We start from the raw sequence: 18,500 nt of genomic DNA on the forward strand, positions 1-18,500 counted from the left end.
TTTTTGATTATGACACTTAAATGCGATTTAATAGCAATCATACATGCACATGTACATTAGCGGCCATATTGGATTTCTACAAAGCCATAATTTGAGAATCAAGCACGTTACACGAAGAGGCTACATGTACATGTATATGATGAATTATTTGGGCGTGGTAGGCCTACTCACGGTACTCTTGGTATCCCTGGTTGCCTTGCATTAGGCCTACCCTGTTACCCTTGACCAGTAGGTGATAACATTCTTGATTACAATCCCGTTGATCAGTGGACCTTTAACAGGTTTTTCTTGACGTTCGTTCTGCAATCACATGACCTTGCCGACCCAAATCGCCAGGCATTCTGACGAAATAATCGATGACAACAGCGCATGCTCTAGTGTTGCAATTTCCCTGTATCTTAATATTTATGCCGCGGTCATATCGACAAAATAATTAGTAGCATTGTGTGGACGAGTTGTGAGGTTGTCTATCCGGCCCAATTTGTCCGGCACACTTACAAGTGCAGACGCGTCCAGGAACGCAGACTTTGTTCGGGGTATCGTAATCGTTACAACGTTGATTTCCTTTCGGTGGTCACGCTGCACCACCACGGGCCCTGTAGCTTTCTGATACGGGATACTGCACGCCGATTGACGCGGGACACTCTCGTTCAACCGCAGAATGGGACGAAGGCTGTTCTTGTTGTTTTTGTTCCTCGTCTTGGTCGGGGGATGTTTCTGTGGTGTTGCAGGGACGCGTGTCAATTGTCCGCATGATGAGCAGACCCTGCTTCGATGGAGCGATCCGTTGACATGGACAAATAATGGAAATAAAGTAAGTCACTCTTTTCTTGTCGAAATGAAATGTAGGTCTTGCGCTGCTTTTGTGGACATGCTCGAGTTCCATCTGCAGCCTTTATCCAGGTGGACAACTGAGGTCCAAGTGTCCGTTTGACGGAATGGTTTGACCATGCACTGTGACTACAATAGGGTTCTTAGTGGTGGCATTTTGAAGAAAATGTCTCATTTCCATAGTTCTGAAATCGTCGTTGTTTAAAAATTTGAAGTTTTTATCATGTAAATGTTACACTGGCCCATTCATGGTTTCGAAGAGCCGACAGCGTTTATAGTCATTGGATGATATCAACATCTGTATTTTTGTCAAGGTTCCTGCTGCAGATACCGTTGCCGTAGTTGACCGACCCGTCCTCTTGGACACCAATCTACCAACGCTAAAGGGAATTCATATTATCAGAGGAGGGAGGCTCGTCTTCAAGCCGGAGGTGGAGATGAAGCTGAGAGTTGGCTTCATCCGGATTGAAGGAGAGATGGTGGTCGGCTCACACGAGTGTCCGTATGAAGGCCTTCTTAATATTACGTTGACTGGTAGGAAGCTGTGTTATTTCCAGTTATTTGCTGTCGTCAGGTCTTGTTCCACTTAGTCCTTTTCCCTCGCTGCAGGAAGACTACACCCGATCCCAGCGGGTGCTTCGGATTTTTTGGGTGATTCATACTATCCGCTCAGTTGGTGCTGTTGGTGATGAGTGGAACTGAAAAGACGCCAACCAAACCAGCTGGTAATTTTAACAAAGGCCTTGTAACACAGCAGGAAAACACTGTTGTGAAATTGGACCTTCTATAGCATAACTCCTGTAAGGGCTAAGAGAACTTTCTGCAGTTGATTGCAGTGGATACAATTTCTGCCAGTTTATCTTAATGAGCCATCCAGGATTTTATTGCATAAGAACCCTCATCTATGTATTGGGTGTCTGCCATCACAGTGCGATGAGGGCACAATCTGATAATTGGCATCCCATGGAAAGCTAGTTGTCTTTGTGATGTAATGATTGTCTCTGTGTTACCACATGTGTTATTTCAGATGTTGTGCAACGACTGTCACCATCTGTAGCCGTCCGCCAAGACGGGGAGGGGAGGGGCATGTTTTGTCCGAATGCTGCACTGGAAGCTGATTATAAGGGTCACATGGGTTTCTGCTGCAGCAGTAGTAAGAACTTCTTTCCTTAAAATTGCACGCAATGCAAAAACGTGTGTTTTTTTTAAAGGGAGAAGAGGGGACATAGATATTTCAAGGTTGTCTGACTTCCATGCTAAGGATATGGGCGAGAAGTATATTGGTGTGGATGCAGGAGGTTCGCTGCAGATCCATGGCGTAAAGAGGCGCTCCTGGACCAAACTGAATGCTACAGCCTATCCGCAGGATGCCAAGCAGAAGAAACAAGTTGTTTGGGACCATCAGGTATGGTCATCCGAGGTGACGTAATGAAGTCCTGTATATGGCAGTATGGAATTTCTAAAATGCGCTCAGCATACAATAATGGTACCGAAAGGTCATGGTGTTTCTAGCGGTCTCCTGTATATGGAAACACTGAAATATGAGGAATAATCGCAAATGTTACACCGGATCCAGAAGTCCTTGGTGTTTTCATTTTTCATGTTTCAACCGATAAGCCCCAAATCACTGACGTCAATTAAGTAGCAAAAACCGCTTTGTTGAAATTATTTCACAAGAACCACATGAATCATATATAGGTACATATATACATATATAATGAGCACTATTGCGGGTGCCGAAGCAATTATAACAATTTCCGTGACGATGCAGGATGTGACCTAATAGCAAAGTAAATGACTTGTTTGCAGGTCAAACAGTCAAAACATTCACTCTCGATTATAAAAGCAGCAAATGTCAACGATTAAACTGGGCCAGGCAATCTCAGTTTGGCTCTCTATTGGTTATTGAATCTGATGTAATCTGTGGTGAAATTACGAAAAAAACAATAGAAGTACGAAGGTTGATTAAACTCTACACCGGTTATGATGCCAAATATCACCAATACATAGTGATGCGATTCGTATTGAATTCTTTATTCTACCCTGTGGAGAAATCAACCTTTTCAATAATGGCCACATTTGAACAGGTAACTTAAAGCCACACCAGTTAATGTGGCCATAATTATTATTGTCTGTTTGATAAAGAAAATGGATTATTTCCAACAACAATCGACCATTTCTAAGAACAACAGATCATCATCAATTGATGGTGGCTATGTGTTTACCTCTCATAACATCTGATAGTCGGTCTTGATTTCTAAAGCACATAGATCAATCGATCGTGGCTATGTGTTTTTACAGTCTATCAAGATGCAATTGTTGTTTTTATATCTGCTGGGACAAAAATGGGTCATTGGGATAGATTGACACAGTGCACAAGATTGAACTTGAACTGCGTGCAGTTAACCTAAATTTCAAAATAATAATTGCATGAATCGGATGGCCCAGAAAAACGAAGGATGCAATCATCATCGAAGACCTCTAAAAAAAATAATTTCCCCGATTCCTGGTACAATCAAAATTTCGAAAATAATTTATGAATGTTGCATATTAATGAATTAGCACAGTGCAAGATTGATGATAAGACAGACCTTCCGACGTAGTTCGTACTTCGTCGTTGATTGGGGTTGCGAAACTTGCCTGCTACTGTCTCAACGCTAACGAGGAAAAGGAAGGGGACGCGTGTGGAGAAGGGGGAGGCATTTTAACCTTTTGTTCTCGATCTTCCAGGCCATGAAGACGGCAGGGCGACACCAGTATGAGGACAGAGATGGTATCAATGTCTACATCTTCTCCCCTCAAGGCGAGGTGGTCACTTTTGAGAACTTCAGGACAAATAAATACGTCAAGAAGTTTGAGAGGCGCCTTCGTCCTATTAGGAAATTCTTCAATTTCCTAAGAGGTAGGAATTGCTCTAGAAAAGCATCGCTCAAAGATATGTTTCATGAAGCCTTTGACCTTGTTGACCGCACCCCTAGCAATCGACACATTTAAGAATACAGTCATGAAACTCAAGGTACTTCATTACTTTCAATACTGTTTCGTGAAACAATAGACATTTATTCCATACTACTATGGAGCAGTTGAATCTCAGCATTAAGACTTTTTACTAGGCTGATTGTTAACATGTTAGGAAAGAATGGCATTTTCAATCTCACAATTCTTAGCGAGTGCTGACCATGATTCATTTTCTTTTTCATTCTCTCGGCAGACGTACAAGACAGCAATTACGTGATGATAGCGGTTAGGCGACAACTGATCCCGACTGGGGAGAGTATGGATGACATGTCCCCATACCATGATATCTTCGAAGCTGTCGAGAGGTTGCTCGGAGGAAACCGACGAACTGAGCTAAGAAAGTTCCAGCCCGGAAGCAGTTACGTACTTTTTGCCAAGAAAGGTATGAGCTCATTCTTACTCCATTGAATACATCGTAGGGACCATCTAAATGTTCCCCTTGTAGTAGATTACTCCGAAAGCCTGAAACCATGCCAAAATTGAAGCGTTCGACCTTGAATACATTGTTCTGATGATATGACTTGAGTAGTCATGAAAAGTCAAAGTAATTTTTTCCCATGAAATGACTGTGAGCATCTGCTCTAAGTGCCTTTTTAACTGACCTGATAGTGCTTACTCGGACGGTAAATTGGTATCTTGTATTTCATCATTGCAGGCAAACCAACGATGTCGAGCGAAAAGCTGGTTCAGCGACAACGAGGGGTGAGACTGGCGAAGACCGATCCAGCCACCAGCCTTGACTTCATAGTATCGATGGCCGACAACGGACGCAAGTGTGACTTCGTAGTTCTAAAGGAACGCAGCGGAGGACAGCAGTTGACGCTCACACACGATGTGTCCTCATGGCGTCCAGGTATAAGGTTTTTTATGTCGTTTGGTTTGAAACATGTGCATTCACAATCTGCAAAATGCAACTTCTCCAACCATACAATCAAGTAATGGTGAGAAAACATAGTGTTTGGTATTAAAGCATCCTCGTCATGCCGATGTTTTCAAGTGAATATACATTTGCACTCCGCCTTTTGATATTACAATTTGTATAATTAAGTAGGAGTGAAAATACCCTGAATCTCAGAATAATAAGTAAGGCGTAGCACCCATAATTCGACCGTTACTGTTTTGATACCGGGCACTGACCCATGTGACCTTTCCTCTTCTCTGCCACGTCCTCGCGAATGGGATGTGGATTCCCTGTATGAAGTGGGCAAGCAAGTATCACGAACATTACAAGACGCTTGTGGCGAACTTCTGCTTCTATACTTGAATTTCAGGTGATCGTGTTGTTGTCTTCTCCACCGACTATGATTGGGAACAAGCGGAGGAAGCCAAACTGTTACAATGCCGCCATTGCAAGGGCAACCAGATCTTAATTGATAGTAAGTCGGCCATCCTTTTCCTTGAATACTTGAAATATATCTATCAAGCTAAGAATGATTTGTAACGTCTGACACAAAATATCAGTTTGTACTAAATCTGTAAGAATATACCTTCAAGTCTTTATTTGAATGACTCTGGTTTATCCAAGTAACAGCCGAGAAGACTACATGATGTTGGTTTGTTGCCAGTAAGTGTAACCAGATATCTGGGATGGAAATCGCAAAGTTCAGTATGGATGTCGAGATGTCGCCCTTTCTCTTCGTGTAATGAAAGGGGACAAAACGCCAGCATGAGGCAAGTTCGACCAACTTTTCCTTCCAGAGCCTCTGAAATACATCCATTGGGGTCAGATTGAAGATGGTGTCGATGAGCGAGGGGAAGTTGCGCTACTCACACGAGATATCGTGATACAGGGCGATATGCAACGTGATTGTCCGAGGTCGAATGGAAATTGTGGAGAATGTCCTGCGTCGAATCCCTACTGCGGGAAGTACGAGTATGATACGTTTGGTGGCCACATCATTGTAAGTTTTACTGAAGATTAGATGTCATCGCTGGGTTTAACGTCAACAGTAGTGGGGGATGTTTCCTTGCTCTAGTGAACGCGGAAACTAAAAGTAAGGGGACATGTATGGAGAAGGAGCGGGAGTGTTCGGCTCAAAATTAGAAAAATCTGGACCTCGGCATTTATTGAATATCTAGGAGTCAACTTATCATCTTGATTAAGTCCTGTGCATTGAATTGATCAATACGCAATCGGGCTATGTGAACAGGATAAACCAGTACCTTTTGCTCACGAAGTTCGAAAGATATTCACCAAAATCTTCGTTTTTATTTTGCTCGGTACTGACAGATTCTGAAGGGATTCAAGAACGTTACCATAGAGGGTGCCGAACTTTATCACATGGGACAGCAGACTGATCTTGGTGAGTAGGATACTTAAAAGTATCCGAATTGTCTTGTTTTGTCAAGAATTCTTAACGTTAAGCAGATTTGAGGATATCTGAGATCGCATTGTCCATTCAGAAGCGCTAAATTCTTCATCACCGATGCAGTCATCGGAAAAGAATTACGGTGGGATCATTTGTGAAGTCGCTCCCAAACTCACCATGACTGCGTTACCTGAAAACGTTGTATTTTGCAGGGCGTTATCCGATCCATTTCCACATGGCCGGCAACGTCTCCGGCATAGCAAGTGTGGTGGGAAACTCCGTTCATCATACCTTCAGCCGCTGTGTTGTGGTGCACGCCAGCCATCATCTGTGGGTGAGTCAGTTTCTGTTATTATAACTGATTCCTAAAAACATTCTGTTCATTTCGTTGCATTTGAGTTAATGATGCGCTCTGTGAAATAATTGTATAACCAGCTGATGCTTCATTTCGCAAATAATTGCGCAATTATAGTTCAACGTGCGTCGTGAAAAACGTTTTTTTTCTTCATACATGTATGTCATGAATTTTAGTATCAGTAATTTTAACTTCGATGGCACTGACCTCTTTTCAGGTAGAAGACAACGTCTGCTACGACCATCTCGGCCACGGGTATTACATAGAGGATGGAGGGGAGAAGAATACCGTCTTCAAAGGCAACCTTGGTGGAGGGACCAAGCCATCCAACTTAACCTCCTCTGATTCGTACGTGTCTTGGCGTTGCCTTTCATACATGTATTTGATCAGCGCAACAGCCACACATGTCAGTCAGTAGTATTCTGAATTTAGTAACCTCACAGAGTTGAGCTTTGGCCACCTTCTTCAAGCGACTGCTTGATTGCAATTGTGCGAAATTACGGGACGTATATCTTCTGGCTGATTCAGAGTTGGTTACATAAATTGATCTATGATTGCATTAATTCACTTTGAATGTCTATCCTTCCTTCCAGTACCCCAGGCACGTTTTGGATTACATCCCCGTTGTCTTCTCTACTGAATAACGTCGCCGCTGGCGGAACGGTAAGTTGTGACATCCCGATGAGAGCGCAGCTTGCCACGCCATATTGTTCAATGACGAATTAAGTTCCATGGCTGCTGCAGAAACCAATAAACTACCACCTTTGTCTTTGCGTTCAATCTTAATGTGAGTCCTGTTCTAGTGACAAATGCTGTCATCGGTCGCAAGTCCGCGTCCTGACCGCCGTTTCTGGGTTACACTCTACTCCGAATTTTCTTATCAGAGCAATCGTTGCCGACATAAGCTAAGGAGGCCAGTCCTTGGAGGCCAGTCATCTCCTGAATAGATAAATAATTGATTATGTGTGCCATATGTAACTTTACTTTTTGATCTGAGTAGTTTTTGTGTATGTTCCAGCGTGTTGGTTTCTGGTTCATTTTCCCCAACCAACCGATGGGACCTTCTCAAGATCTCGGCCTCTTCAAATGGCAAGAAGCGAAAGAGAAACCCCTGACTTTGTTCTGCAATAACGTGGCTCACTCTTACGGAAGGGTAAGCCGAATCAGACAGACCATACATAACATACATTCTCTGCTGATGCTAACTGAACTGTGTGTCGTCAAATCTGAAATTCAGTCTTCTCAAAGTATTTCATATTTGCGATACATAGTAGAACTGGAATCCTGCGACCCAGAACTAGGCTTGCCGTATACATTGTATCTTGATTCGGTTGGAGCTGCGCAACAAAGGTGCATAACCTTCCTCTCCGGTAACTGCAACGCAGCTCCATACTTCAGCTTCGAGAGAAGCAACTCTAAATGAGTTGATGCATTCTCATGAGAGGTACTGGTACATGAAAGTAAGATGCGAATGACTGTTCTAATTTGCTCAAAGACTTACGATAATGCTCTAATTTCGTTTCCAGGCCGGTTTGTTTCTGGGTAACAGCTTCACGAATGACAGTCGTGTCACGGGCTGTACCAGTCAGTACGCTCCTAACATCAACGGAACCATCGCGCAAGTCATTCTCCGACGATTCACTGGTAAGTCAAAGAAAATTTATTCTGCCTGACAGTTTTCAGTGGAAGTTGTCTGTAGTGTCTGTAGAACTGGCCCAGTAAAGGCTTTCTCCATAATCGTGCTACAGTGCTACTAATGTGCTGGCAACCGCCCCCGCCGATCGCTGCGTAGATTCTTGAAACATCTCGACTTCAAGAGTATACTTTGTTGTTGCAGGTTATAAGAATGTTCAACAGAATGCCTGGATAGTTGGCGGGGCAGTGCGAATGGACCGAGCTTCGTGAGTAACATCAGCAAATTTATGTCCAGTTTGTACGACACATGTGTCAGACTGAACGCTGAAAGTTGGTCGTATTTTTTAATGAATGACGTTTTGATGCTTTTGAAAAATATATGCAGTTATATTCCTTAGCTTGGGGGAGCATCAGGGGTCGTGGGCGATTCCTGAACAAAATAGAAGGAATTTCACCGCAACAACATTAACCATGCACATGTACCGACGTCTTACTCATCAATTCCATTATATCGTATGATAATCTTACTTCTTTTTACAGAATGGCTGACAGTGCAATCCAGGTCTTCTTCAATGAGTAAGTGTCTGTCAAGATATTCAAACCCAGCGGGTTTCTTAAAGCGAAGTAAACAAGAGAGTAAACGGAAGGGGAACTGTAGGGAGAAGGAGGCGATTGTGAAAACATTCCTCTATCAAAGTGTAAATCAGCGTAGTCGCTGATCAGTACAAAGGTGTATCAACCTAGGTTAATTCGTTTTTGATTTAAATAGACTTCAACTCATACTTTCAGTCGGGCCTTTGGTCGTCAAAAGCTGACGAACTCCATTCTTGTTGGAGAGACCAGAAACAAAGGATCAATTCCATCACGGTACGTATTGTCAACTTGAGTCAGACCTCCATTAACGTCACATGTCTATATGTCCACAGCAATAACATACCTCTTTACTTAATAAATACTCATGTAAAAACTCACAAGACTATAAAATCATTTCTAACTCACTCATTTTCATACGACAGAAAAAGGCGGACCCTGGTGAAACACTACAAACGCGGGGTGACGTTTAACGGAAGGTTGGATGTCAATGGAGTTTGGTTCAAGAACTTCAAGGGTCGACAATCTGGAGCCATCAGTTTCCTCACCAGCAACATCAAGATAGGAGCGACGTTTAATGACACGAAATGGGGTTTTGCGGAATCGGTAAGTATATTTCATCGCCCTTTAATAGTCTGGCATACCCGATCATGGTGATATTGTTGTAAAAGAGATGTGTGAATAAGAGCCATAGTCTGATTTCCAAATATCTTCCAAACATGTTCAGATGTTTTACCCCTTTTACTTGCAGTATGGGCAAGCTGCACCTTTCAAGCGTGTGTATGCTCCTTACATCCCGAAGAAGTCAAAGGTCCGTACTGCCACCTTCGAGGACCTGGACGGATCCGTCACTGGCGTTCCGCACACACAAGTCATGAACCCCACCCAGTTTGTTGGGACATCACACCAGTGTACAACAAGGAGAAGCTGGAACATGGCCATTTGCGCAAAACCTTCGGACTATTCCGTAGTCTTCTTCAAATTCCGCAACGGTTTTGCCACTGCGATTCAGGAGTTGACCAGCATAGATAACATGGATCGGAGGCACCAGGGAGGGGGGAAAGAGGGATCGTTTTTGGTCAAGAAGGAAGGCATTTATATTATTGATTACTGGCATTCGAGCATTAGAGAGAAGCACTTGTACACTGAAAAAGGATTGCTGGTGCAGGCGACCGGTTTGCGAATGTGAGTAGCCTTCGAATCCCGACAGTGGATCGATTGACTACGACTTCTCAAAATTATTGGTTGGCGGCCACCTAAACACGTGGTCGTGACTCCGAGTTGATAAATGCTTCATGGGACATTCTACCTCTTGGGATATCCAGACTGATGTAAGCTTTGGAAGAAAGTACTGCACCAGTAAAAAACTTCAGAAAACTAACAAGATCTTACTCCATTTCAGAGGGGATTCTATCAGTATTGGACTATGCCTGCCTGCGGATATGAGTTTCACGTTCCCGTCAAGTAAACCGCGTATGAACACTTGGGAAGAATTCAAAAATGAGACGAAAAGACCAGTTATTTATTTCAACGATGTCCACAGGTAGGTAGGCGAATGACTGTCGTCCATTTACTTTGTACTATCAAATATTCGTGTGGTATTTCATGGCCGAGGTAATCTTGACCACCAAAAGGTTCCAACATCGCTCTTGGCCTTATGGAAGAATGGCTTTGAACAAAAAAATAACTACTAGTAGTCAGAGTGGGCAGGTATAAGTTGCGTTAATATTCAACTGCAGTTCGTTTGCACAGGACTATTCAGCCTTGATGCTGTAAGCCACGTTGATTTTTGGTAAGTTTCATTATTCGCCAACTGGTAATGGCTTTCGCCAAAATGATGAGTTCTTTAAATATATGTACATGTATTTCTGTTTTCAACAGAATACTCTTTATGAAGTTTTTCGGGCGTAAGGAGGGCGTGACGAAACGTGAAATATACAGGCAGGAAAAAGCAAGCAAACTACCACTCAATGTTTTCACACCTAGAGGGGTAAGGGAATTTACAGCAGACTGCAAGGCAGCCGCGAGGATGTACGAAGAACCTGCTGACTCAACAAAGGTATGTTTTAAACTTCATACCGATACTCATCCGGACGCAGTGGACCGGCCTTGTCCTATCACCCGAAGATAGGAGTATCAAAAGATGAGTCCAGATGAGACCATACGAGATTGTCAGAATTTGTAATCTAAGCATATCAAATATGTTTGTATCAACATCAGTCTATCATTAGAGTAGCTAGCCGGCGTTCTCTTAGGTCTATCCGAGAAACTGATGCTTACCACATACTTGTAGGGTTGCATTGGTAGTCTACGGCTGTGACGAAACTTAATCTATATTGTTCATTTGCAAGAATACAAGACTAATGTTTCAGTCCCTGTCTTTGATGTACATGTAATGAGACCGACATGTGCCAGTCACATGCATCAGCTAGCATCAATATTAAACTAAACGCTTCATTGCCGTAACCTTTCAGGATATGATTGATTCGCTGCCACCCCAGATACCTACACTACCAAAAACGGACCAGTACCCTCCCAAGGTGAGCACACACAATACCCATCGCAACAGATTAACCCACTTCGCCTGGATAGATTGCTTGAAGTTAAAATGATGGAACTTAAAATAAAGTCGGTGTACATTACGCCACCATGAGTTGCCAATTACGTTCCACCTTGTTTTAACCGAGACAAAATCTCATATTTTGAAAATGTGATTTTATGTATGCATTCTGTTTTTCAGAATTTTGGAGCGAGCGAAACCACCAATCTCAACCTTAATGATAACCCAGATTATTGAGGGAAAGCCGAGGCAATTCGGAATGAACGGCATGTTATCATTATTACTTGATACTTACAGTCATGTACTTATTGGGCATGAAGAGACTGAACATGACAAAGGAGTATATATATTATATATTGGGACAGTGGGTACGTTTCAAGAAGCAGAGAATTTTACGATTCACCAGCAGTGCATGGTATTAGTTGAACGAGTCGTTTCATTTGATAATAACGGTTTATATTTTTATATGTTTAGAGCTATTGGACAATCATTTGTACATTGCATTTAAATGTATATATGCCTTTTCTCTCATCTCTTTTCTCTGTGCTATGTTCGTAAAGTGTCACATCCCCAAAAACTTGAGACCCAGGAATGATACATTATTCTTGATGCCGGAAAAGGGGAGTTGTTAAAGCAGGCATTGTTGTAACAATAAAATGATTTTGTAAACATTGCTTTACATTAAATAATGCTTTTTGTCAGTTTATGGTGTTTGAAAACGAACCCCATGGAAATCGAAAGCCGAACTGTTCCCATATCATTCAGGCTGGAAAGGTCATAAGTCAGTCGCAAAGTCAGGATGAAGTACCATACTTCCAAAACTCCTGAAAAACAAACGCAATATGGTCAAAACTTCTTCCAATAGAGGGCCAACTGAACTACTTCACCTGTTCACGAGCAGGTGACGTTCAATTGTCGCCAAATCTGCTTAAAATATATCAGCAAAAACTTGGAAAAACAACACAAACAAGTATTTGAAACCAATGCCAGACTTCATTTTATTAACTATTACTGTGTGTAAAAGATGCACATCAAAACCTCCCAATTAATGCGAATACCTCCAGGGGGTGTCAAAGGTCAACTTGAATGGAGCAGGAGAACCAGGAAAAATACTACTGGTGGTAATTTCAAATCGAGGTGAATACCTATAATACTGACACTTTGTGACTTTCCCTGATGACTTTTTGCATTGGGTCACCAGACTTTTTGAAATGGGTCATTTTCAGAACAAATCAATTCATTTCGTTTTCATTTCCTTTCTGCCAAACAGCCTGCCCTAACCCCCTGGATTGGTAATCATGGCACACGGGATAATACAAAGCACAAAGCAGACCAGACATATACATGATAAATATTAAGAGAAGCATTTGATGTACCGACGGATTAAAGGATCACCAGACAGACCTCCAGCCTGACATAGGATGTAGAGAAATACACAAGTTGGAACTGACTGGAATGCACATGATATTTCACCATACATGTACATGGATAACGTGAAGACAATGAAATCATTACTGTAGGTTAATTAATCAATTACATGTACATAGGATTAAGAAGCTTAATCAATGCTCATGCAGAAGTAATCAATTACATGTAACATTACATAGAATTAAGAAGCTTATTTGGTGTACATGTAGATTAATCAATCAAAAGCATGTGTACAAAGGATTAAGAAGTTTACTCAATGTACATGAAGATTAATTAATCAATTAGTTCGACACAGGTTTGAGGAGTTCACTGATTATTTCGAATGCATATAAATTTACTTGCCATGTTTTGGAGTGGAAGCAATTCCAAATTGGCATTAAGATGTCCCATGGCCCATTTGCTCAATCTGTGTTTGAGACAAATTCAGCTTTAGCTCAACTGAGCATCACCTTTATTATCATTTATTTATCATTGAAGATGGTAGTGTTAAAACTTAATGCCAATGTTACTGTAAATGCTGCTTGGGCCACCAGGCCCCTGTCTCAACAATCAGACTGGAAGGCTTTACGATGAGAGCAGTTCCAACTTGCCTATGCATCTCAGACACAAATATCACCAGATTCACATGAGCAATAATATGGATGTTCTCTTAGCATATATTGAGAATTGCACACTAGGAACACTAGTAATGTCATGTTCAGTTCATGCAAAGTTGGTAATGCCCTGCTGTTTATTTGTCAAATGAATTTCATCATCAATGCACAGGAATTCATTATCAAGTTAGAATGAACTGGAGTATAGTGAATACAAGGTAGTTGCATGGTCAAAACTGGCGACAAACTCCACAAGATATCGATATATGATTTTCAAATACACATATTTAGAAAACAACACAGCAAACAGCAGAATTGGAAACATGTAAGAAAATAGCTTGTGCCGGAGACATCGATAGAAGAAAGGTTATTTCTTTGATTGATCTTTCACTGGTTTTACCATCAACAATGGCATAGGAAGCAGACTCATAGACGTTATTTGATATGTCAATAACAAGCCATTTTGAGGAAAACAGGCAAATTATTAATAGGTACCTGAAAAGGTATACTGTCCTAGATGTACACATCACGTAAAAAAACAAAATAAAAAAATTACAAGGTATTTCAAGGTTAGTTCCTCAGTATTTAATTTTCAATGAAATCTGATCAGACACCATTTTCTTCCTTAAGTGAACACAGTCGTATTAAAATATGAAAACTGCAAATACTTGAAGAAATCATTTTACGGATATTCTCTTTCGAAAAAGTGCACCAAGTTTTGCAAAATCTGTAAGTATTCAAGGTTGATAGTATTCCAGGTGAAGTCATTGGCAGTCTATTCAATTAGCTGCCAATGTATCAGCACTCTGGGATGCTGAACACTTCACTCATGATTAATGGAAAGTTGTGGGTTTGTTTCCCATTTTAATATTTTAATATGATAATGGAAATTCAGAGAAACACACTAGATGTTCCAATATTACCGAATGCCAACAAGTGTGATCAACCCAGCTGATATTATATATCAGTAAAGCTACCAGTGATAGTCTCATTTTACCGCTTGAGGAAGAAACAGCACCAGTCAGGCATAGGAATGATAACAAATGACAACAACCTGAGGCCGGAACAGAAAACTATGCATAGTAGATAGGAAATTATGCAAAAAGGAAAGCGACATCTTCTGTCATTGACTTGGAAGGGACTTTGTCTTTCGCTTATGAGATTCCTATAGTATACTGTTTTTTAGATGCTCATTTTTATCAACCTCGGTCTTACCTTAAAACTGACTGATTTTTGAACAACCAGCTCTGAGATATAGGCAACCAGGATAACACGTTTTAAACGCAATCTCAAATTGGTTTGATATGACTAAGAGACAGATTGGAATCATTCCTGAAGTAAAGAATAGTAGGACTTAAATCCTAAATAGACATAAATTTGAAAAAAAATGGATGGTACAGGCAATCTTAGGAGGGATACTTTGGTGGATTATTCTTTCATTGCCAAAATACTTCTACCGCTCTCATCAATCGAAGATTAAACGAACTGACAGAAAAATTTCAGCAAAGCCATTAAAAATTTAGACGATGATACAAACTAAAAATACTAAATTATTTTCAGATGCTGAGTTGGATAGAACAATGCTAAGGCAGACTGCAAACTATGCATAGGCTCAATTATTACTGTTTGTAGGAGTGTTCAAATCCATATGATCCAGTTTATAGTAGTACTCATACATTAAACCAGTGCATGTCACCAAAGATGAGTAGGTTTGACACCAGATGGAAGCACAAGTGCAAGAAGACCAAATCAGCTTCACAAAAACAACACATTATACAAGGTTTGGCAATGAAAACATATTACAGCATACATTTCAAATAAATTGCAAAAATATTACCAGTACGAGACCATTTACACTAAATGCCGAAGAAAACATCAAGAATTAAAATGTTCAACATTTCCAGGTGCAAGAATGCTTAAGTTATTTAGTCAAGGAGGGTTTCAACTGTTTTACGTAATATTCAATGAGAAAATACTTTATACTATAATAGCCATGGTTAATTTTGTCCACATTACTAGGTTTGTACCCTGAATAGTATACAGCTAAGCCAAATTCATACTCGCAGGCGTGCCATCGGTGTCAGCGTTAACACTTTGGAGGAGGAATTTGGCATAATAAATAAGAAGGCCAGAAGTTTGCATTAACCCTTAACACCTTCAGCGCCAGTGTTTCACCCCCAAACACACCCTTTTCAGACCCCCAGAAGAAAAAAAGACAAAGTCTTCTTGAATCAATAGAGTTATGTTTGCTACACTCCTCTACTATATCTTATTTTTTGGTTGAAAAATGACCAAAAATGACCAAAATGACCCCCAAAAAATTCCAGTTGTCGGAACAGCTTTATTTTGTTATTCAGTGGTTTGGTCTTTTCAGTTCCTCCACTCCCCTGAAGATGGCGATGGCGTAGTTCTTTCATGAAGTCCTTGAGACTCCGATAACCAGCTCAAAGAGGGAGGATTTGGGCCACGTAGATATACGTGGTTCGGCGCTGAAGGTGTTAAGGATTGAAATTTACTACCAAGGGCAGCTGGTAACATCAGCAGTTCAAAGCACTTCATCTGATACATCTTTTTAGGGAGTGTTTTAAAATCAAAGCACTTGAGTAATGCGAGTGCTATAGAAATCTTTGAGTCAAAATCGCAAAAGTTGTTAGTGACACCAATTTTTACCTTTTCAGAGAACTGTTACCTTTTTCAAATTTTTGCAATCTTTGTGGATCATCAATGCACACTTTTGATACAAGCAAGATTATGTTACATAAATACATGAAGCGTCAGAAGTGGAACATAAACAACATACTTTAAGTGATCATATAATACAGTATTCTCACTGATTATCAACATGCTAGAAAGTTGAAAAATTGTTTAACACCTAACACCAAACTTTCACAACATCTAGATTTGATATTTTGTAATATATAGTGATATCATGATACTTTGAGTACTATCACAACTATGTAATACCACATTGAAAATGGCATCTAACCCTCTGGTTACCAGTGGTACATTTTGGCAAGCTTTGAAAAAAAATGAAAGTAGTCATAACCAATATCAATACATTCCCTCCACCAACTTCAGTGACAGAGGCCAGTTTACAGAAGTCTTTGCTTGAATTTAGGTTGAGATTGAGAATACACATTATACACACAACTACCTTCGAATACAAGATCAACTGCCATGGGCTGGTACAAGATTGTTTGAATGTCACTGCTCCTTTGACACAGATAGAGCTGTTAGTAGGGGTATTCCTAGGGAATCAGCAGAGACTTCTGACATAAACTGACCTCAAAAAAGCATTTATTACATTTCTAGCACGCATTATGAACCCAAATTATGACACTTTCTTGATAAAGCATGTTTTGAATGATTGTAAGCAAATAACCAGTAATCAAAGGGTTAATAAGAGTTTGAGACCATTTAATCTGCTATTCAATTATGATTCGTCTAAACATTACATATAATAGTTACATTACATCCAGTATCACAAGTTTGACTACATCTACTCAACAGTCATTGCAGTGCTGCCTAAAGTTCCACAAAATAGCATAACACTAACAGCAACATTTATTGAATAAGATTCTGTGACCTGCAAACATATGACCAGTTCGGCACCATTGCAATTTATATATCAATAGTCATATCAGAAAGTCAACTTTGAAATGACAATACACTGCGGTGTATTTCGAATGGTAGGATAGAACAATTGGTTTTATTTAGTTCAGGTTTCCCAGCATTTACTACAGCTTTTAAACCAATTAGTGCATTCAGTGAATAATTAGATAGACCAATGTAAACATATCATCCTCCAACACTACAAATTCAATGGAAAGTTTTGCGAGATCATCTACTCCGTAGCTGAACACATCACATCCTTTGACTATGTTGAATGAGCAAATTTATGAGGTTTGGTAGAGCGTGTGCAGCTTGTCTCACAAACAGCAACAACAACCTACATTGAACATTTAAAATTATAGGAGACAGTGTGATATTGAGACATCTATTATACATACAGGTCACACTGTGATCCACTTCACTGTCACATAGAAGAACCACACTACTAGTCATCACTAATTGATTACTAGTCTTTACTAGTAAGATAAAATGGGGAAACCTAGCCCTCTTTATTGTATTCTAATGCAGTTCTCGAATGTGAGGACAATGCAAGGGGCTAGCTTTTCGCCATTTTAACTTATGGCACGAAGAAACAGGATGGATGATGCACAATCTTTAAGTATTGAATCGGCGGGTAGCAAAAATAACACCAGAAATCTATGCATATTTCTTTATATGTGGATTGCATAGCATAGTTTAGGATACCCCATGGCCTTTTGAGCAGCGAATTTGGAACTGACAAGAATACCACTTAAGTCTGAATTAACACGTAAAAAAGGAATCTCTTCAATGTTATACCTCTAAAGTTGATTGAAAATGAAATTTTGGCAAAGGCAATAGGAGGATGATCAGATTGCCAGTTTGGTTCAAAGCATGAGTATCAATATATGCAACAGAACGTAATAGTCAAACTGGCATAAATCAGGCCCACCAGGACCATTACTTTTTGGCGTTAATACAAAATATATTAAATGGAACAGCCAATGCTAACAAATTTGAAACGTGGACTTGGGAATTAGAAGATCGATTTGTTATATGCAAATATCTGATTTATGAGAGTCCGATATATGCAAGTTTTACGATACTATTTGATTGCATTAAAATGAAAAGCACCAAGACTTTTAGTTTGGGTCAAAATACAAAATGACTCTGAGCTGTGTGTAAAATTCTTGGCAGTTCCTGGGAAGAGTGAGGTGTTTACAGGCCAGGCAAGGCAACTACTGTGAGGATTAATGCTCTCTGAAATCTCAACAAATGCATAAAGATAATTATTGAGGTTTTGATTACGGCTGGCATGGGCGGGGTCCAACAAATCAACAGCTTGTGAAACTGTCAACAGACCTGGTGGAATGTACATGTATATTACTTGAACATAGCTTGCAATGCATTTGTCAAATTCTGACCTTGACTTCACAAATGATCCTCACCAAGACTGTCTTTGAGAATGGTTATACTCTTTTGGTCAGAGATGTTTACCACAAGAACCAGGCATAATCAAATCCTCACGTTTAGCAGTGGGTCCTTCATTAATACTAGTTCTTATAGTCTTCAGACCTTAAACCACAGAA

General features: G+C 40.4%; 1 protein-coding gene across 1 annotated transcript; it reads left to right on the top strand.

Moving 5' to 3' along the window:
* The first annotated feature begins 428 nt into the window (after positions 1-428).
* On the top strand, positions 429-11,982 carry LOC135494111 (cell surface hyaluronidase-like). Its single transcript, XM_064781866.1, has 23 exons — positions 429-814; positions 1,146-1,365; positions 2,043-2,236; positions 3,562-3,733; positions 4,043-4,231; positions 4,505-4,702; positions 5,121-5,225; positions 5,548-5,750; positions 6,080-6,152; positions 6,371-6,492; positions 6,731-6,861; positions 7,107-7,176; positions 7,532-7,666; positions 8,040-8,157; positions 8,351-8,414; positions 8,689-8,724; positions 8,938-9,015; positions 9,165-9,345; positions 9,491-9,924; positions 10,142-10,282; positions 10,621-10,798; positions 11,214-11,279; positions 11,480-11,982. Exons 1-23 carry the CDS (start codon positions 662-664, stop codon positions 11,534-11,536), a joined length of 3,318 nt encoding a protein of 1,105 aa, XP_064637936.1. The 5' UTR covers positions 429-661; the 3' UTR covers positions 11,537-11,982.
* The last annotated feature ends 6,518 nt before the right edge of the window (positions 11,983-18,500 follow it).

Source organism: Lineus longissimus, chromosome 1 (genome assembly GCF_910592395.1).
Source record: "Lineus longissimus chromosome 1, tnLinLong1.2, whole genome shotgun sequence".
NCBI classification, from domain to species: domain Eukaryota; kingdom Metazoa; phylum Nemertea; class Pilidiophora; order Heteronemertea; family Lineidae; genus Lineus; species Lineus longissimus.

Bases quoted from the DNA above. Each gene is read 5' to 3' on its own strand.
- LOC135494111 (XM_064781866.1), top strand. From the start codon at position 662: ATGGGACGAAGGCTGTTCTTGTTGTTTTTGTTCCTCGTCTTGGTCGGG. The intron at 4,703-5,120 runs GTATAAGGTTTT...CTTGAATTTCAG, and splicing joins TGTGTCCTCATGGCGTCCAG to GTGATCGTGTTGTTGTCTTC. The intron at 8,158-8,350 runs GTAAGTCAAAGA...TTGTTGTTGCAG, and splicing joins CATTCTCCGACGATTCACTG to GTTATAAGAATGTTCAACAG.